The 21839-nt window shown below is 34.2% G+C and overlaps 2 protein-coding genes across 5 annotated transcripts in view; one reads left to right on the top strand and one right to left on the bottom strand.

Moving 5' to 3' along the window:
• The window catches only part of LOC110028874 (acyl-CoA-binding domain-containing protein 5), a 20539-nt gene extending 6718 nt beyond the window's left edge, over nt 1-13821 (top strand). The window contains exons 5-17 of the mRNA XM_020730902.1: nt 839-916; nt 2135-2230; nt 2851-2917; nt 2997-3058; nt 3257-3396; nt 3830-3956; nt 4079-4193; nt 5869-5957; nt 9474-9557; nt 9863-10231; nt 12190-12699; nt 12790-12849; nt 13416-13821. Of these exons, the coding sequence (XP_020586561.1) occupies nt 839-916; nt 2135-2230; nt 2851-2917; nt 2997-3058; nt 3257-3396; nt 3830-3956; nt 4079-4193; nt 5869-5957; nt 9474-9557; nt 9863-10231; nt 12190-12699; nt 12790-12849; nt 13416-13496 (1878 nt within the window). The 3' untranslated portion in view covers nt 13497-13821. The remainder of the gene's footprint in view (nt 1-838; nt 917-2134; nt 2231-2850; nt 2918-2996; nt 3059-3256; nt 3397-3829; nt 3957-4078; nt 4194-5868; nt 5958-9473; nt 9558-9862; nt 10232-12189; nt 12700-12789; nt 12850-13415) is intronic.
• Nucleotides 13822-14744: 923 nt separating this feature from the next.
• Nucleotides 14745-21839, bottom strand: part of LOC110023594 (anaphase-promoting complex subunit 7) — a 70753-nt gene continuing 63658 nt past the window's right edge. For 2 of the 4 annotated variants that reach the window (XM_020723090.1, XM_020723084.1), the window contains exons 10-18: nt 19812-19885; nt 19467-19517; nt 18834-19034; nt 18706-18750; nt 18508-18601; nt 18288-18433; nt 15779-16008; nt 15137-15197; nt 14745-15007 (exon numbers count right to left, since the gene is read on the bottom strand). In XM_020723090.1, the coding sequence (XP_020578749.1) occupies nt 14921-15007; nt 15137-15197; nt 15779-16008; nt 18288-18433; nt 18508-18601; nt 18706-18750; nt 18834-19034; nt 19467-19517; nt 19812-19885 (989 nt within the window). In that variant the 3' untranslated portion in view covers nt 14745-14920. The remainder of the gene's footprint in view (nt 15008-15136; nt 15198-15778; nt 16009-18287; nt 18434-18507; nt 18602-18705; nt 18751-18833; nt 19035-19466; nt 19518-19811; nt 19886-21839) is intronic. The other 2 variants (XM_020723102.1, XM_020723094.1) reach the window with 2 other exon arrangements.

Below are 21839 nucleotides of genomic sequence, written 5' to 3'. Positions count from 1 at the left end.
GCTCGTTAGGCTTAACGAACGAGCCGAACACGAGCTGCTTAACGAGCCGAACACGAGCTGTTCGCGAACAACGAGCCAAATTGACAGCCCTATTTGCAACTTGCCAATCTAGTCGTTTAAGTTATATTCTCGACTGCTGATCTTGCATCTCAAATGGTGTTAATGGGTATTTAGGATTTAGTATCTTTTGATAACCTCTCATTGAACCTTTTTTGACACCTTCAACTATTCGGTAATGGCTTCAAGGCTTTGAACTTTCATTGAAGCTGCCATTATTTTTCTTTTATGTTCGTTTAACCTTCTTCTTGATGCTAATATTGTGGTTTGATTAAATGGTTTCATTAATTCACCTGCAAACTAATATAAACTTTTTTTTTTGTTAATTTTTCATTTTGTTCATAAAATAGAGGCCATGAGATTTGATATTGTTTTCTCTAAACTAGGATAGAATGCTACCTGGACTATTAAGTGCCGAATTTTTAAGAATTGTAAGGTGTTTAAGTAATGGAGCTGTTAAACAATTAAAGAATGAGTAGTACTATTGGGTGTTATACACGCGCTTGTCAAAATTTTTATTGACTTACTGATTTGGCTTTCAAAATGTTTACAAATTGCTAGCTTTTTTTATTTACTTGCATTTTATTCTTAGTATTTTTATATTTTGTGTTATATTTAAAAGCACATGTCATGCCATACGCTATATGCAACAACTCTACAGAGAACTTTGCACTGTAATGCACTATTTGCCATTGACTTGTGCGATAAAACTATAGAAATGCTATTCTAGGTGCTATTTTCACTTTCTGTGACTAGAGCTTGACATGGGTTTTTGATGTAGCATGCAGCGGCGGTCGTTGGGAGTAAAATGGTGGTGGTTGGTGGGGATTCTGGCAATGGGATGTTGGATGATACGATGGTACTGAGTTATTGTAGCTCTTTCATCTGATGCTATGTATGAATTTTAATTTTAATTTTTAAATATTCTGAAATTTCCACTATATTCTACATATTCATAAATGCTGGTTTGACGAATTTGCCTATTTAAGTTGATGTTGCTGTTGAAGGTTAGTTGCATATTGAGATTTGCGTGATTTGCTTTTTGCAATTTTCCAAATAATATTTGGATTTTTAAAAGTTATATTTTGGTTGGAATATTTATTCAATCGCAAGGATGGGACATGCTTGATGCTTGTGTTCTTTGAATTGCTTATTTGATTTGATGGTGTGTTTGGTTGTGCTTCTCAATTATATTATTGCTGATTTCAAATTAATATTGCATAATCTAGCATTTCTTTTTGAAAGATTTACATATCTAATACCTAAACTTCAATTTTAGCACACATTCCATCTTACTTGTGCATGAAAATGTGTATTTCATCTTTTAAACATTTAAATGGTGGTATTATTTATGTGGCATTAAAAATTTGGGTGGTATAAATATAAATTAGGTGTCAGATAAGTGCATGCATAGGGACTTGGTCGGATGCATGTAAATGCCCCTTCTTTTTTTCCTCCCAAGAAACTGATGTTTTTTTCCTGGTTGTGCATCCATGAACTGCCGGTTTTTTCTATAGATCTGATTTTGGTGCTTCACACACTCGTGTTACTGGTCTTAGAATTATGATTTTTCTTCACAATTATGTGTATTTTGGTTGATCACACGCTTATAGGGCATACTTTTTATGTGTGGCTTTTAAAATATGTAATGACTCTACAAATGCATTTCAATTTTAACATACACTCCATCTTACTTGTGCATGAAAATGTGTATTTCACCTTTAAACATTTAAATGGTGGTATTATTTATGTGGCATTAAAAATTTGGGTGGTATAAATATAAAAAGGAAAGTTTAGGTGTTAGATAAGTGCATGCATAGGGACTTGGTCGGATGCATGTAAATGCCCCTTCTTTTTTTCCTCCCAAGAAACTGATGTTTTTTTCCTGGTTGTGCATCCACGAACTGCCGGTTTTTTCTATAGATCTGATTTTGGTGCTTCACACACTCGTGTTACTGGTCTTAGAATTATGATTTTTCTTCACAATTATGTGTATTTTGGTTGATCACACACCTATATGGCATACTTTTTATGTGTGGCTTTTAAAATATGTAATGACTCTACAAATGCATTTCAGATACTTAGTTTGGACAAACTTTCCTGGGGTTCTGCTTCCAAGATCTACCGTTCGCCTAATGGGTCGAAAATTCCTGCATGTAAAGATCATTGTTTGGTATATTTTCAGTCACTTGCGACCATTTCATAATGTCTTACTATCATCCATTTATATAGTTGGTGCACTTTTTTCTTGTTGTTTATAAATTGTTTCCTTGTTTAATGGAAATGTAGATTCTCTATTAAATTTAGTTGTTTTTTAATGAAATGCTTGATGCATATTAATCCAAAAGACATAGGGAAGTGTGGATAATTTTTAGGGAAATTTACACACATTCCTCACAATTCTTTTATATTTGTATATCTAACACCCAAAGTTTAATATTTACACTTGTAACATTCTGGTATTGATGGTGGTATATTTGATGTGATGTTAAAGACATTAGTGATATACTTGTAAATATAAATCTTTAGGTGTTAGATATGTAAATAGATAAGAATTGTGCGGTATGCATGTAAATGCCCCTAATTTATATTATGCTTCCATTTTTCTTTTTGCTGAATATCTGCTCATGTTTATCTTAAGCATCAGATTTTTTTTTTTTTTTTTATTTTATGTTCTGATCATATTGTTCAGTGTGCTTTTCATAATTTAATCTTTTTAAGATTTTTTTGAGACATTATATGTTAGTTGTTTCAAAATAAACCCGAAATAAACTCTGCACACATGTAATGCAGGTCTCTTGGGGAAAGTTAGTACTTCTGGTTGGAGGCAAAACTGACCCTAAAAGTGATGGAATAGTTGGTTAGTTGATTTATTCTCAAAATAATTACGGATTTGATTGTGCATTGGAAAAAGGAGTAATTTTTTACTCTACTTTTAGTATGGTCCTTTGATCTAGATGCCGAATGCTGGTCTCATGTGGAAGTGAAGGGTGATGTTCCGGTAAGCTTTTTGTTATTTAAATTTTAATTTATATTCATTTTTTCTTCATATTTAAATATATCCTTCGTGAGCTCAGAAGAAGGAAAAAAAATTAACTTTTTTTTTTCTCCTTATGATTTTTGTGAAGCCATGATTATTCTCTATTAAAATTATCCAGCCGTTATCTACATTTGATGCAGCTATATGATGTAATTTCAGGCTGCTCGTAGTGGTCATACAGTCATCAGAGCAGGCTCAATCCTGATTCTTTTTGGGGGACAAGATATTAAAGGAAGAAAACTTAATGATCTACACATGTTTGATTTGAAATCTTCAACATGGCTTCCATTGCATTACACGTAAGCCATCTCTCTATTCTCTCCCTCTCGCTATCTACAAACACAGACACACAGACACACAGACACACAGACACACACACATCTATATAAAGCTGATCTATATAGTCCTTTTTTCTTAGTTTAGATTGATTTAAGTACATTTCATTGTCTTTTTTTATGTCAATTATATACTTTTTAATGTTCTATTAAATTACCTTTCCAGAGGAACTAGGCCGTCTCGAAGATCAAACCATGTTGCTGCTTTCTATGATGATAGGGTGGGTTTTTTATTATATTATATATATATATATATATATATAGACACACACACACATCTATATAAAGCTTATCTCTATAGTCCTTTTTTTTTAGTTTAGATTGATTTAAGTACATTTCATTGTCTTTTTTATGTCAATTATATACTTTTTAATGTTCTATTAAATTACCTTTCCAGAGGAACTAGGCCATCTCCAAGATCAAACCATGTTGCTGCTCTCTATGATGATAGATTTCTTTTTGTGTTTGGAGGGCAATCAAAGTCAAGGATTCTGAATGATCTCTATTCTCTTGACTTTGAAACAGTATGTAGCATTGGAGACGTCTTACTATATAAAAACATTTTTTTCAATTTTTTGCATATCAATAATTTTTTATGGTGGATTTAAGTATTCAATGTTTTTCTCTCTTTTTTTTTTCTCTCAAGATGGTATGGTCAAAAATAAAGATCAAGGGTTACCATCCATCTCCTAGGGCTGGTTGCGGTGGCATCCTTTGTGGAAATAGATGGTATATTGTAGGTGGTGGAAGCAAGAAAAAACGTATGCATTGAATTGCTCTGTAAGATTTGAAAAAATATTACATCAGTACTCCACACGTAGAGTAACGTGCAAAGTCAATGAAATCACGCCACGACACTCTACGCACTCCACGACAGAAAAAAAAATGGCCCGGTAACGCTGAGGAATATTCCCCATCTATTATTCATGTGTTATTGTGTGTTATTCATGTGTTATTGTGTCATGGGGATATTCGTAGTGTTATAATAACACAATAACACATGAATAACACACAGTAACATCTGAATAACATGGGGGGAATATTTCTGTGTTACGGGGCCGATTTTTTTTTTTTGGGAACATTCACCCCGTGTTATTCAAGTGTTATTCATGTGTTATTGTGTCCTGAGAATATTCCTGGTGTTATAATAACACAATAACATACAATAACACTTGAATAACACGGGGGAATATTCCCCTGTGTTACCAGACCAATTTTTTTTTTTCTGTCGTGGAGTGTCGTGGCGCGATTTCATTGACTCCGCACGTTACTCTACGTGCGGAGTACTGATGTAATATTTTTTCGTAAGATTTATTTAATTTTTTTTTTGTTGATGCTTAATGTAATTAGAGACTTTCTTGTGTTCCTTTTTGTTGTTTTCATTATGATAATTGACACGAACATGTAAAAAAAATTGTTTCTCTTATCCAGCTGCACTGGTTTTATGCTAATTAAAATAATTTTAGTCTCTGATAAATTATTTTTTTTCTTTTTCTTCGATTTATTCTAATTTTAAAGATGGAAAGCCAACTATTTAATATAAAATACTGTTTGTTTAGTATGAAGCACTAATTTTTGTCTTTTATATGCAATAAAGCAAACAAAACGAAGATCTCCAATATATTAGATTGCGAGTAAAAATGATAGAAATAGAAGACAACAAAGTCCCTGATTGAAGTTTCTTGCACCCAAATATCTCTTCATCGATTTTTTATGATGCCTTCAAATTCATGATCTGCTGGATTAAGAAAGCGGATCTTGCTAAGACTGTCCCAGATCCATAGTTTAAAAAACAGGAGTGGATTATATTTTCTCTGGCCCTTGTTGTAATTGCAAACTCTCATTTACACATCTACCATCCAAAAAGGAAATGAAAAGAGACGCTTTAATTGAAAGGGAAAAAGTCTTACAAGTAAAATACTACCACCCCACCCCCCCAATTACTGTCTCACACTGAGTTGATATGGGTGATATAAAAGATGAAATTAACAGCAGCAAAGTTGGTGTTATTCTTATACTATGAAGGCTGCCAACTTATGTTTGTACTTACCTTGTTAAACTTAAAATTAGCTTTTCAGTCTTGCGGACATTTCTTTTTTGACGCTTTATTTTGGTATTGGAATAACAAAAAGCTTGAAAATGAAAATTTTGTTAACAACATTTTAATATTATGCTGTGTTCATTTTCATGCTGTACTGCTTGAAAGTATCTCATAATTGTTTGGAGTTAACATCTGAAAAGTTGGATTTCCTTAGTGACGGACATTCAAATATGTGATTTATGCTTATTTGACGAGAAATTGACAAAATGAGAGGATATTTGCAAACGTTTAGAAATTAATACTTTTTGCACAACGCTTTTTCATTTCACAGCGATTATCACTTATTTTACTGATATTTGAATTTTTAAATTTATGTTGCTTTATTTTCTTTTCAGGGTATGCTGAAACCTTAGTCTTTGACGTTTCAAAACTCGAGTGGTCTGTTTCTGTTACATCGTCTAATGACTCAATAGCTATTAGTAAAGTAAGTCCTTCTCAACAACTTTTTGTGCATTTTACTGTGTTAATTTTTTTTTAAATTTGTTACTTTGATGGTTTTGAGTGATTCTTGGCTTGAACTTATTTTTGTCGTAATCTAGTAGTTCATGTTGAGTTTTGTCATCATTTATTGAAAGTTCACTCTTTGGGTGCCATATTTAATTTCTTAACAACTTTTGAAGGATGCAAGTATGTCTTACTATTATGGATTGTTTTCATTAATATCATTTAATATTTGATTTTAATGTTCATTACTTGGCAATGCTTACCGCATGCTTTTGATGGCCCCATCATCCAAGTTGTTACAGAAACAAGCCCGTTCTATAAACTCTCGAGAGTTATGATGAAAGTTTATTGAGGTATGATAGAAGTTGGTAGTAGGATTTTATACGAGAACAGAGTAGTAAAAAAGTTTAGTCGGTTGATGGGAGACCAGTTCCATGATCCCCACTTATGCGAGATTGAGATCGGGATGAAATCTTATCCTGTGAAGTATCATAGTGGGGTAGAGGGTCTTTCACACCTGTTGGTTTTTTCCAGGCCTTGTGGGTCCCTCTTTTTATATTATTTGGAATATAATTAGGGTTATTTTACTTGGAAAATATTTGTATGTTTTTAATTTTTGGTTTTGGGACACATGCTTTTGGTTTATGCATTTAGAGAACGCTCTTTGTTTTTCGCCCCAAGGGTTGTATCATTTACCACTTGTAAGTTGTGCGTCTGTATCTTGTTTGAGATTAGGTGGTGGGTCTCCCTCGATAGTTGTGCCTTGTTGATGCCTTGATTTTGCTGTTATCCTCATTGCTTTTAGTTCGAACAACTGCCCAACTACTCTATTCCCCTTCTTCCAAATTCTGTCTATTTCGAAATACTTTAGTAGAGAAGGTTAGATTATCACTAAGCTACACTTGCTATATATTAATTATCCATAGAGAATATTAGGGGCGATAGGGATCATTTTTTGTTTTTTATTTTTTATTTTTATTTTGTTTTATATATGTTTTGATTTGAAAAAAAAGATATGTTTGACATATTTGATTAAGATATAATTGATTTTAAAATCACTGAAAACACCTAAAAATTAATTTGATTGTTTTAAAATAAATATGTTAATTTGTTTTTTAGGAAAAAATAAAAATGTATAAAATATGCTAAACAAACATGTTTTTAGGAACCAAAAATAAAAAATAAAATTGAACTCAAACAAGGCTTTAGATTATGCCTAAGATACAATTTAAATTGTTTTAGTTTAATTGTTTAAAATAATCTATTTGGTAAGATATTTTTTTTACTTTGATTTTAAAGGAATTTGAAAATTTAATTTTCATAAATAATTTATTGAAATAATTGTTATTTATATTGTTCAGGAATATTTATCGTTACTAAAATGTATTTATAGGCAATATATTTTTTCTTGTTTAGCAATCCACTTCGCTTGGACAAGGCATTAGGCAACCATATTGCTTTGAAAATTCCTGATGATTTTGAAGTGCCAGTAAGGGTTGATCTACACGAAATTTTTATAAGAAATTTGCTCGCAATACCACAATTATTACATATTTACACCTCTAACACCCAAAGATTGATATTTAACAAGATATTGGTGCATAAACCTATGCATGAAAAGGTTTATTTTAGTTTTTAAAAAATGGCGATGATAATATTTTTTATGTGATTTTAAAGAATTGAGCGATATGCATGTAAAAATGAATGCTTAGGTGTTAGATATGTAAATACATAAAAAATGTGTGGCAAGCATGTAAATGCCTCAATTTTTATTAGTATATGATTATGAGTACATATTTCTTGATATTGATATGACTAATAGGCGACGGCTTGTATATAGAAAAAGAAGAGTTGTTTGAAATATGTAATAGTGAGATAAAGGCTTGTTGTTGCTTTTTGAAATTTGTGGTAGACTGTTTGGTGTCTATGTCTAATTATTTGTTTTCTATCATTGCGGTGAATGGTCTCATGTATTTTGTTAATTGACGTTTACCATGTAGTGTGAATTAGTGGGTTTTTTAGAGTTGAATATTATTGTGGATTTTTGTTGCTGTTAGATTGATGCGGGGTGGAGGCGACGCTCCTGCAACCGAAACAGGCTTCCTCCTGCATGTCTTGATCGAACTGGTTCATGTCTTTTCTTGATGTGGAGTGCCGGCTGGACCCGTGGGCCCACTCCTAGTTATCATATTTTTATAAATTTTCTTTCTTGAGAGTCTTTGGTTAGTTTTTATTGTGTTTTTGTTTGGGACAACCACCGACATCTCTGGTCCCTTGGGCTTGCCGGAATCGCCTCCCTACCACCTAGCTGCTGTTCCCACCTTCCAGAACCAGCCATCCACCTCTTGCTGTGGTGATTTTCTTCATCCATCCTTCGTCCGCATTCCTCCCTCTACTGCTTCCATCACCTTCCCTGTAGCAGTCACCCAGAATACAGCTTTCTTTGCTATTTTTTACAGCTGCCAACCAATCCCTTGCTGCCTTGCTGCGCTCTTTCAGCCCATCGGAATCGCCTCCCTACCACCTAGCTGCCATTCCAGCCACCCTGAAACGCCTTCCCACAGCCTAGCTGCTGTTCCCACCTTACAAAACCAGCCGTCCACCCTGTTCCAGAACCTGTGTTCCACTTTGCTGCTGCCATGAACAACAAACTGCAGCTGCTCCTAAACCACAGCCCAAAAACCTTCTTGCTGTTGCCACTACAGCCCACCAGCCCCCCTAACATCATTCCAGCCGCTTACCGCCCTTCCAACCCCCCATAACCTACCACCACCATCCCTGGATCGACCCCCTCAGTATGTGTTTGTGTGTCGCGTTGTTGTTATTTCTTAGTTCTGTTTGTGTGGTTGTAATTCTCTTATTTAAATTCAGCAATAATATTTAATTTTCTATTGTTGTTTGGTTAACTCCAGTCATTAGATTTTTTATGTTACTAGCCTTAGTTAACTTCAAGTTCAAGCTCTCGAGCTTGGTCGTGACATCCCTAAAATTTAATGTGATGCTGATACTATGTTTTGGATGGGAGGGTGGGGAAATGTGGAGAACTGCTGCTTACAGCCTGCCTAAAGAGAACTTTAATGGTTTTAGTACGAGTTTGATAATCATTGCTTATTGACGAAACACTATTTAATTTTTAGTGTCAATATTTCACGTTTTTTTTACCTCTCAATGCGGTACTATGTGCCAAGCAAATAAATTTTGGGAAATTTACATATGCAGCACATACTTTGTATATATTTACGTATCTCACACTTAAACTTTCATATTTACATAAATAGCACTCGTGCTTTAAACCTATGCATGAAAAGGTGGAATAGTGCTATTTTTGATGTGATATTAAAGATTTGAGTGCTATGTTTGTAAATATGAAAGTTTAGGTGTGAGATATGTAAATACTTAAGAATTGTGTGCAATGTATGCCTCTTAAATTTTGGAAGAACTAAACAGGCAGCCTTTTATATAGCTGCAAAAATATAACAGGTTATCTGCTTTTCAGGGATTTAGTTTGGTCTCTGTGCATTACAACGACAAGCTATTTCTAGTTGCTTTTGGAGGAAACAGAAAAGAGCCCTCAAATCAGGTTAGAGATGGATTTGCACCTAATCTAGTCTGCTTATTTCTATATGTTTTTTGAGAAATTTACATACATACCCTTATAAACCACACAATTCTTATGTATTTAAATATTTAACACCCAAAGTTTGATATTTACACTTATTACATCTTGGTGTAATTACATCTTGGTGTAATAAACCTATGCATGAAAATGTATATTTCATTTTTAAAATGATAGTGATAGTGGCAATTTTTATGTGTTGTTAAAGATTTGAGTGTTATAAATATGAATGTGTAGGCCGTTTTTTTACCATGTATTTTCCTCTGCAGGCTGAAGTATTGGTAACGGTAAAAAATGAACATTCTATGAGCTGGAGATCCGCACCTGGCTTAGATGTTTTACCCTACGAGGACAGCCTTGGGGATCCCAAAGATCTTGCTGCTCGCGTCAGCTATGGTCGAACAAGTTTGGTTGGGAGATTTGGCGTCGCTTCGGCAGTGGAGCATCATGCTTCGGGTAGGAAATCACTGTCTGATTCGTCTATTGATCCAAATGCTAGTTCTGGCACTATTTCGCTTCGCAGGCAATTTCATAATGAAGAAGAGTACAATGCAAACCACAAGGTGCGTAAAACTACTGAAGAGGAGAAGCAGAAGATGGGCAGCAGTGGCTCGGAACGGTATAATCTAAGCACACAGGTGAGAAAATAGTTATTGTGTTTATATGGGATGTTGTAATTTTAGATTTTTTTCTCGCTCGGAACGGTATAATCTAAGCACACAGGTGAGAAGATAGTTATTGTGTTTATATGGGATGTAGTAATTTTAGATTTTTTTCTCTCCTCAAAAAAGGATTGCAAAATTCTCTCCTCAACGAGTAATCCATTACCTTATTATCATATTATAAAATGATAATAATTAAAATAAAGCCCAGGTGATAATAAGGTTAAACTTTGAAAGATTGTAAGGCAAACTTTGATCTGATCTTTGATTGAATAATTATTTTTTTAGCATTTCATTGTGCTTCGGTTTTTGTGTTTTAAATGCATGTCATTATAGGTTTCTTTAGTATTGGCATTTTGCTCTCATATTTATATTGGCTGTGATGAGGGGCGTTCCTCGTCTGCCTTTCAGATGGGGTGAGACCGAATAGGTTTAGTGAGGGACCAGTTCAACATTTTCTGCCACCATGGCTGGCCAGCCCGAGGCCTATTTACTAGCTATTTAGGCTAACTAATTAAATATGTTGTGAAGTTCTTTTTGGACACCTTTTTCTTTGGTTTTATGAATTAGAGACTATTCCCTCTAATTGTCTCTTGCTGGAGTGTTGTATCCTTGATCTTTTTATCTGTTGTGCTTGTAAAATGATTTGATCTATGTAGTGATCTCTCTCAGATGTTCGAGTACCTTTCTATATCTCTACATTCATTTCCTACCTGTTGTTTTCTTCATCCACCCGTTGTTTGCACTCGGTTTCAGCCGTCTATGCTGTTTTCCTTCCATTCCACTTCTTACCAATGTCCGATCTAACCCTTGATCATTCCACATTGTCTAGAAACTCTATATCAGTTTCATTTGGTGATGTTGACACAAATGATGAACATGTTAAGCCTCACTGTCTAGAATCATTTCCAATCATATTCTCTAACTTGGTTGAAGGAAAAATAGATTAGTGTTGACAAAAAAATGTTTGGTAGAGTTTTTAAGTGGAGACAAACTATAGGATCATGTGTAAGGTGTTCCATTGTGTCTATATGAGCTAATATGAAAATGAAGGTGTAACATAAATATTTTTCACGCATTATCGGCGGAATATGTTCCTAAAACTTTTAGTCTACACCAAAGAGATTCTTCCGTGAAGGGATAAATGTCTGAATTTGATAAGATCATGTTGAAATCTGAGTTGGTAGAAGTCACTTATCGGAGGAACACATAATGGCAAGGTAGAAGCCACTTATTGAGTTGGTAGAAGTCACTTATTGAAGTAACATCAGTAGTAGGGGATCACCGCATTTTACATATACGAGTAGACTAGGATTAGTCAACAAGAGTACACCCTTTAGACCACCTAGGTCCGCCCCTCCTGAGGAGAAATTAGCCCAAGGCAGAGAAAATGTGTAGAACACCAACACCTTTAAGTACTTCCCGGCTAGGGAGTGCTTCGAGTGTTATGTCTCTAAGCACATTGCATTTGATTGCCCAAACAGAAGAGTGTCTCTATGCACATAAACAGAAGAGTGTCTCTACGCAGATTGCATTTGATTGTCCAAATAGAAGAGTGATATCTTTTCAAATAAAAAACAATGAGAGATGGACAATGACATTCAGGATTCTTAAGAAAATAAGGATTTGAGAGAGATGTAAGCAGTTTTTCCATCAGCATAACACTCAAATTCTTATGTATTTACATATCTAACACGTACACTTCAATTTTTACGTATATGCCACCTTTATGCATGAGAAGGTATTTAACTTTTTTCACTTTTTAGAAGTTAGAAAAAAGTGGTATTTTTTATGTGGTTTGAAAGATCCTAGTTGATTTAAATGTAAAAAAATGAAGTATAGCTGTTAGATATATGTAAATGCCCGTGGTATTTTTTACATGCCAATCTTATCCTAATGATGATGTCGATAACCATTAGAAATGATCTCATCAGGTGATCGACTTTGCGCACAAGCCACAAGAAACTACAGTCAAGGTTGATATAGCAGGGATCCTAAGTTCCTCCGAAGAGAATGCGGTCACATTCAATATCGATAATTCCCATTCTCGTCACAAGCCGCCGGACTCTTTCCACTCATCAAGTAGCGACCCCATTGCGCCGATCGAAGCTCTCTCAAACTCCACAAACATCTACCAACCCTACGAAACAAAGATCGCGAACCTGGCTAAGTCAAACAGCCTGCTCAAAGCACAACTTTCTGCTGCATTGACAAACCAAGATGCCATCGAGAAGAACCTGTCCTCGGTCACAAAATCGAAGCAGGAGATGGAGAAAAAGCTCAACGATGCGATGAAGGAAGTCGAAATGTTGAAAGAGAAATTGGCGAATTTGGAACTAGTTCAAGAAGAGGCAAATAGTGTCTCCAATATGGTTCATTCTGATAATGTGAGGCTTGAGCATGATGTTGCTTTTCTCAAAGCAGTTTTAGATGACACCCAAAAGGTTCATAAATTTGACTTTTTAAATTTTCTAAGTTTTGGTTATTTACATTTATATACCTGAAGCTGAAATGTTAGTAGTGTATGAATTCAGGAGCTACATTCTACTCGGGGCGTACTTGCTGGAGAAAGAGCAAGAGCCTTTCAGCTTCAGGTACTCAACACTTGTCATGATTTTGTCATGGGGCATTCACATACCTACCACCCAATTCCTATATATTTATACTTTGCTTTTTTACATTTATTTCATATTACATAAAAAAATGCCACTGATTTAACTTTTAAAAAATAAAAAATCTTTTCATACACCAGTAAAGATTGTATAATTTTAAAAAATTGAAGTTTAGGTGTTAGATATGTAAATACATAAGATTTCAGTGGGTTTAATTCTTGGTAAAAAACCGAGTTCCTGAAGCTGTCTATTGTATTTACATATCTAACACAAACTTTATTGTACATTTTTACCACCCAAGTATTTCATCACTTAAAAAATATCACTATTTTTAACTTTAAAAAAAAAAGTAAAATGCCTATTTTCATACCTAGATAAGGTGTCATATTCATCAAAAAAATGAAATTTGGATGATAGATTGATATGTAAATACATATGATTTAATTGGTATATATGTAAATTTTCTTTTTATTTTCCTGAATCAATGCATATTTAATGCAATTTAACAAGTAATTTATGATAAATAATGAATCTTATTTTTTTGGCAGGTGGAAGTCTTTCACCTGAAGCAAAGATTGCATTCTTTTGAGAACAGGGCGCCTACGCCTAGAAAACCTTTCCACTTGTAGTAGTAGATATTGCAGAGCAGCTATGATTTCTTTCTGGGTTCTGCTTTGTTCCTTTCTGACTAATTATTTTGTATATAGTTTGCACCGATACAACAAGTCTTGTAATTTTAATTTTAAATCAGTGAGACGTGTATGATTTCATCTACACTCTTGTTTTGTAGGCAGCCTTATTTTTTCAATTTGTGGAAGATTTATGCAGAAATGTCTTTTGGGGCACAAGTAAAGTTGCGTGCGCAAGACATAAGTAAAGCTGCATGAGTCTGTGACCTACAAATAGGTTAAGGGGTGCATTTGCATGCCAACTGATTCCTATGTATTTACATATAAAGCCTAAGTTTTCCATTTTACATTTATGCAAAATAAATATTTCATCCATACTCTTGTTTTGTAGGCAGCCTTATATTTTCAACGTGGAAGATTTATGGAGAAATGTCTTTTGGGGAGAAAAAAAATTGTGCAGCAGAATTGCATGTGTGTAACCTACAAATGGGTTATAGGGAGAGTGTATTTACATATAAAACCTAAGTTTTCCATTTTACATTTTATGCAAAATAAATATTTCATTACATCAAACATATTACCATTTCAACGTAGTAGCAGGATAGATATGCAAATACAAAGTATCTGAGCTTTGTGTTGGGAAAAATTTCTTGTAATATATTTTATAGGAAAGTTTATGGAAGCCTAAGAATGACGAATTAGCTCTTTTGTTATTGTTATTTGAATATATCATAAACAAATCTGGTTTTTTTTCTTGTAACCGTTCTATTCAATACAAATTTTTTGTAATATATTTGAGACAAAAACAAGCTTTTGGCATTATAAATTCTTGAATATTTATTCCTTTTAACTATGGAATTAATTCATTATTTTTAAGAAATGTTTGTTTAATTTAGTTAGCATTCATTGTTTAGATTAATTTTTTTTCTAAATGCTCTGAATAATTTAGAAAATAATCAACGCCGGCCGTCCGACTTACCATCACTCTATTGCCAATAATTAATAATACTAAATTAATTGATTTTTTTGAATGGAAAAAAATAAAATAAAATAAAAATTAGAGCGAATGCTATAATCAACCATTTTTATCTTCATCATAAAATAAAATAAAAATTAGAGCGAATGCTATAATTAACCATTTTTATCTTCATCATCTTCATCATACATAAATTACACAAAATGCTTAGTTTTCAATTAGCAAATCAAAAGGAGTCTGAGCATCTACAGACTTCATCAATGGTAACAACAGAGCAGATGCAGCATTATGAATTACCAAAGAATTGGGTCTGAAAGAAATCAAAGTTGGTTTTACAAATTTGAATTTTTATACTAATCATAATTTTTTTTTAATAAATAAATTATTGAATTCTAGATCATACACAAGCAACCAAATTGAATTAACATTAAAGCATAAGCTTACAGCTTTATAAGAGATCAGTGTCTTCTGGATCAGCTTCAGCATCCTCAACCTCATTTTCTTCATCTTCCTCGGGTGCATCTGGATCTATACCCTGTAAAAACAAACAAATAAATAAAATCAAATTCATAGATTTATTTATCAAGTAAAAATACTTTTAAAAAATGCAGAAATAAATTAATATGGAAGTTGTTAAGAGCAACCAAAAGGCTGCATGATTCACCTTCATTTGTTTCTCCAGGCGTTCTAAACCCTTCTTAGCAGCACTGTTTTGTGGGTTTATCCTGTAATTTTTAACTAGTGAGAAAACTCTAATTATAGTTTAAAAAGCGAAACTCTTTCAAGTGGTTTTTCGGCTTATCAAACATCTGCATTGAAAAATTTTTGCATGGTGCGGAACTTATGAACACCATAACGGCAAAAAAGAAAAAAAAAAACAAAAAGGGGTATTAATATATATATCACACAATTCTTATGTTCACATATCTAACATCTAAAAATTTATATTTACATGCATACCACTTAAATCTTTAACATCAAAATAAAAAAAAATCACCATCACTATTCTTCTAAAAGTGAGATGCATAAGTTTATGACACTAAAGTATTACAAGTGTAAATGCCAAATTTTTGGAGGTAGACAAGTACATTACATAAGTAAAATGTGGTGTATATGTAAATTTTTCAAATAAAGATAAAATATAAAAAAATGAAAATACTTTACCACTATTTTGATGTGATATTAAAGATTTGAGCGCTACGTGTGTAAATATGAAAGTTTAGGTGTGAGATATGTGAACAAATAAGATTTGTGTGCAATGCATGTAAATGCCCCTAATCAATAGTACAAGGCAATTAACACATACCTTAATGCTGCTTGAAAATGTAAGAGAGCTTCTGAGAGCATATTTGTGTCTGCAAAGACCTGTGCCAACTTGGTGTGCAGAGAATCATCTGCGCAATCTTTGATGTACCTTTCAAGAAGACAGACTGCATCTTTAGTTCTACCTTCAACCACATGGAGCTCAGCCAATGCTAAAGCGGCATCGAGGTATCCAGGTTCAAGGCGCAGTGAAGATTCATAAAATTTTCTCGCCTGAGTTATAGAGTCAAATGATGTGTTCAGGTTGAAGAATGAGAACCAACATTTTTAAGGACAGATTTCAGAACCATCATACTCTACTTTTTACATTTATTCCACCCAAATCTTTCATATCACATAAAAAATAACACTATTTTAGGATCTGCTCAGGATTATTTTTGTTTTTAATTTTCTATTTTATTTTGTTTATATTTTGATTTGAATTAAAACATGTCTGATTGAGATAGTTGTGTTTTTAAGTGATTTGAGTATTTATAAAAATAAAAAAATAAAATCATATAAAAATTATACTAACCAAATAGTTTTTCACATACAAAAGAGAAGTGAAAATGAAAATTGAAAATAAAGGTGATGCCAACTAAGCCCTTTTAAAAAGTGAAATACATCTATTCATGCATAGTTAAGGTGGCATGCATGTAAAAGTTGAAGATATGTAAATACGTAGGGATTGAGCAATATGTATGTAAATCTTCCAAACTATTAACTTGAAGATTGGTATCGTTGAAAGGTAAGCTCAAGATTAATCATAAATGATAAACTTTAAAAGAACCCTAAGATTTGAAGGTAAGTTCTTTAACAAACTTGTGTTGATAAATAAACTGTACATGTAAAAGAAAGGAGACTGGATTGCACATACCGCAGCCCGCACTTTGTATTGGTTTGCCATTCACAATTAAAAGTGCAGTATATCTTTAAAAATATCCTGCAGATTGTGGATCTTGGTATGCCAAACCAGCTGCACCATAACTTATTGGGAAATTTACATACACATCACAAAATTTTATGGATTTACATATCAAACATAAAAAATTTGTTATTTGCATTTATAACACCTTGGTGTTATAAACCTATTGCATAAAATGATAAGAAGATGCATTGGACAGTTAAAAAAATTAGTCGAAATGGTATTTTTGATTTGATGTTAAAGATTTGAGTGTTGTTATGAATGTAAATATTAAAGTTTAAGTATAAGATATGTAAATCTATAAGAATTGTATGGTACACATGAATGAAGGCAGCAATCCTGATATTTCATAAAACCTCCTCCTTCCAGGGAGTGATTGTCACTACAGGTAGGTAAAATTGTACTTCCAACATAAAGAGAGATCTCGATGTAAGAATCAGCAATGCCTTGACAAGATGTGATGGAACTAAGATTAGAGCATAAGATAGTGTGATGCTTTGAGCTATTGGGCTCCACTCATTCAACATACAAGGTCTTGGCAATAAAGTCATAGTGTGATGTAAGAATTAGCAATGCCTTGGCAATAAAGTTTCCAGGTCTTCATACCCTAACAGGTGGAACAAATGATATCAAGGCGCCCAATTTAGAAAATAGGCAAAGAAGTTTAGTTTAGGAAGAGCTCTAGAGTTATAAGTTCGATCAAGGAGTAGTGAAAAGGCCAAAAACTAAGTGAACGGTAACACAGGCTCAGCATGGGTGAATTTCTTCTGACACTCCAGTCGATCAAAGAAAACCAATTTCCACCAAAACTAAGAAAAAAATCATTCAATCTAAAGATGAGAAAAGGATGAGAGAGAGTTTTTGATCTGAGTCTTAGCCTTCTCAGAAGTTTATTGGGTGAGAGAAGCTTAAAACAGGTAGAGGCCACTATGTTAAAAACTCCCTGGAAGCTGATATCAAAGACAATGTGAGTTCAATAAAGTATCGGTTAATTTATACACGAAATCACAACTTCAACTGAAGATATCCACTAACTTCAAAAAAGAAAATGCACATAAATACAACACAACTATTATGTTTCTTCAGTGTCATCCATTAATCATACAATGACATGAATAAGAAAGTCTTTCGAATACAAAGTTGACCATCTAAAAAAAAGTAATGGCTAAATCCACATAGTCAGCCAATCTTCCATAATGTGAAATATCAACTATATTTTCATCAAGATGTTGAGTGATGTTTAGATATAATTTTGTATAAGCTTTCTTCACTTTATGGCGTTCCATTCATCAGCATGCAAGAAATATTTAACAGATACCTTGCAATATATTTAGAACATTAAAAGATACCACTTTCCAAATTAAAAATAAATAGCAGAAACTATAGTATAAACAATTTATTTGTTGAATACTTTACAATATAATTCATAATTTCAGAAAAAAGTGATAAACAGTAAGTAACAGCAAACTTACAATAGTCATTACTACGATCAGGTGAGACTAAACCAATTTTAGTTATAAAGGTCAAAAGTGAGCACCGCACAAAAAAAATTCTATCACACCAAAAATGAAATCAAAGGCAAACATACCTTATCCCTCCCGCTAGAATTACTAGCATGAACATCACCAACCAGTTTGAGGGCTTTTGCTGATTGAGGCATTATCTTCATTGCCTCCCTAGCTGTGTATAGCGCTTCCTTTATTTTGGAAAGTGCCAAATAAGAGCGAACTAAACCTGAAAAATTACATATGAGGAAAAAAAACATCAACAAATCAATCATGCAAAATGCAGGAAATGTAGTCAAAGACCTTGATACGAGCGAAGATCAGGTCTCAACTCTTGAGCTGCCCTGAAAGCTGTCACAGCTGTATCAGGTCTGTTTAGCGACAGAAAAAGTCTTCCCTGAACAGGCATTGCAAATCCCAAAATAAAAATGAACTTTTAAGGAAATCAGAGAAGCTTACTCCATTCATCGATTAAACAACAGAAAAAACACAACTAATTACCTTTATTATGTGGCCCAAAATATGTCTATCATCAATTCGGATGCTCTGCTCAGACAAAATTGCCTCAGTAGAAAACTAGTTCAGAACAAGCATTTGGAAGAAATGATGAGAAGCTTGAGAGGCTAAACCTTCTCGGCATAAGCTAGGGCTCTTCGTTCATCTTTCCTCTCCCACAATAGAGATGAAGCAACAAAAGCTTCTGCCCTTGCTGGGTCAATATTTAACAAATCATAAACCAATTTGTTTAACTTAGATTGGTCAGACTTTGAATTCAGAAGCATTGCATACTCGTCCATGTATGTCATTACAAACGGATCAATTGACCGAACCTGTGAATCTAAACAAAGCCTCAATTCATAAATTAAAAAAATGGCATTTACATAAATAGCACCCAATTCTTATGCATTTACATATCTAACATCTAAACTATACTTTTTATATTTAAACCACCCAAATCTTTCATATCACATCAAAAATACCACCGTTAACTTTTAAAAAGTGAAATACACTTTTTCATGCATTAGTAAGGTGGCATGTATGTAAAAATTGAAGTTTAGGTATTAGATATGTAAATACATAAGAATTAAGATGGCATGTATGTAAATCTTTCATATCACATCAAAAATACCACCGTTAACTTTTAAAAAGTGAAATACACTTTTTCATGCATTAGTAAGGTGGCATGTATGTAAATCTTTCAAAAAAAAAAAATGTTTGGAGTAATTTACAAGGTCACATGCATAAATTCAATATTAGTTTACCTTTTCAAAATTCAGTAGGGCCTCTTCATTTTTTCCAATGATGGCTTCAACCTTCAAGTGGATGTGGAGGATGCAAAACTATTTTAGTAAATGATTCCAAAAAGGATCAAATGATGACATTTCGAGACATCTTCCATGCCATTAACACCTTTATGTCGAAAGCTAGATAATATGTACAAATTCTACTTAATTATATGGAAAATAAGCACACATATCCCCTTCAAACATGGTATAAGTCCAAATAAAATGATTACTTAAATGTGAAAAATGTGAAGGCAAGAGAGGCATTGATGCTTAGTTTCAAACAGATTCACAGTGCAATTTAACTATCAGAGAAAAGCTTACCTTAGCAATTTCCAGCAATATGTGCACGTTGTTTGGAAAACGCTGTAATAGATCAGAGAAATGTTCAAGGCCGCCTACAAAAGCAAAAAGTAACGGGTGAAGCCCTTAAAATAAATTTTATTAAAGCGCTCAATAATAATCAATAAATTTGGTCTCAACCAACATGCGTGTGGATATATAAAAGAAAATTAAAATGAGGAAATGCATTTTTCGAGAATATCTGACATTGTTTGAAATATGAGTGTCACTTCTATTAATAAAAAATTTCCATCAACAAAAATTAGTTAGAATGCCATTTTTCGTATTTTCTTAGAAGAGATAGATTAATAATTAGGTGGTCCAGAAGGTAGCAGGTTTTTGTGAAGCGGGGCTCCTGGAGGGCTGACCGGGCATGGGTCCAGCCCAGTTGGACCGGCCAGCCCCTTGGAGGGGGCCTCCCGTGACTTATTCTCCTTTACTTTCGCCCATCTCCCTCTTGTCTTTCTCTTCCTTTCCTTTCTTCCTTCACATGCCTTTCCTTATTCCAAAACCTTCCTAAAATACTGAGATGTGATTTTATTTCCTCTCCTAAACTGAAAACCTTTTTATAAAGCCTAAAATCTAATTTGATTCTTTTCCTTCAATCTGAGACCTAATTTTATACCCTTTCTTAATTAAGTATTTCCTAATTAGGTCAAATCTCTTTTACAAATTGTAGTTGTTGTGCATAGAGCTAGAGAGTTGATTGTTGAAATCTGATTTCAGTTCTAGCTGATTGTTTTTAACCTTGAGGGTTGTACTCGACGACAAGGAAGATGCTCCGGCTATAACCCTATTCGAGGTGGTGATTATCTTCATCTTTCCAACCAACTTCCATCCTCCAGCCATTCCGGCGATTCAACGGGCAGCTTCCCTGCCTTCTTCTATCTTCCAAAGTGTTGCAGCATCCTCCACCTACTCCTTGCAGGGTGCCGCATCCCTGCAGCTCTTCCAAGACAGCCACCAGCCTCCTACAGCATCACTGCAGGACTACGCCAGCTCCTCCCTGCATCTCTCCGGACCACCGATCTATGCTCCCTGCAGCCTCCCAGGTGGCCCCCAGCCCATTGCAACTTACCTGCAGACAGTTCGCAGCCACCTATTGCTTCCGGACGCAGCCACAGTTCCCTGCAGTCCCTCACAAGTCACTGCAGTCCCCTGTTGTCCTCTCAGAATCGTCAACCGCTTTCCTGCAGCTTAACTGCAGTCATCCCTCCAGGCCTTCCCCAGCGCCACCAGTTGTTGTCACCAGTTCCAGCTATGATTCGAAGTCGAAACCATCATCAACCTGCTATCCTTCATCTTCCACAGCAGCCTTACCTCTTCGACCTTCACCGTAGCCTTACCTCTTCGACCTTCACCAAAGCCACCCATCCCACCTCCGAAGATGCTCCTGCTTCTTTTGGCTGCGGTTAGATCCTCTTGTTGCTCGGTCTGAGTTCTCACCATGCTGCCCACGAATTTAGCTCTGAACCTTCTACTATCACGATGGCTCCAGGGTGTAAGTGCTTGAGATTGATGGCTTATGTTTCACAGTTTTGGTGTCAATGTTTGGTTTTGTTTCGTCTCGGTTTTAGTTTTGCATGAAGAATAAGCAAATTACAAGTCAATAAAAGGTACTTGAAAAGTAAAATACATTAAAGTAAAAATGTTATAGATAAACTATAAGAGCATAACTGAGCATTTGTCACTGTTGCGTGATTAATATTGAGAGCATAATATGATTTGCAACAGATTTATATAAAACTTGCAAGAAAAATAAACAAGACGAGAAAACCCAGCACGAAAGTCAGAAAAATGAGTCGTAGAAATCACAAGCAAAAGAAAAACTTAGCCATATATGAAAGATCAGAATTGGGTGTAAGACATTGGTAGAAGTGGGGGCTCCGAGCTGGACTGTGTGCTTCCCGATCTTGAATAAGAGTTACCAACCCGACAATCTACGGAGGGTAGTCATAACCTCAATGCAAGTGATTAACCGTGAACCTTTATAAATTTTCATAGAAAAAA

Source organism: Phalaenopsis equestris, unplaced genomic scaffold (genome assembly GCF_001263595.1).
Source record: "Phalaenopsis equestris unplaced genomic scaffold, ASM126359v1 Scaffold000002, whole genome shotgun sequence".
Taxonomy (NCBI): domain Eukaryota; kingdom Viridiplantae; phylum Streptophyta; class Magnoliopsida; order Asparagales; family Orchidaceae; genus Phalaenopsis; species Phalaenopsis equestris.
This window is presented reverse-complemented; position numbering and strand designations above follow the sequence as displayed.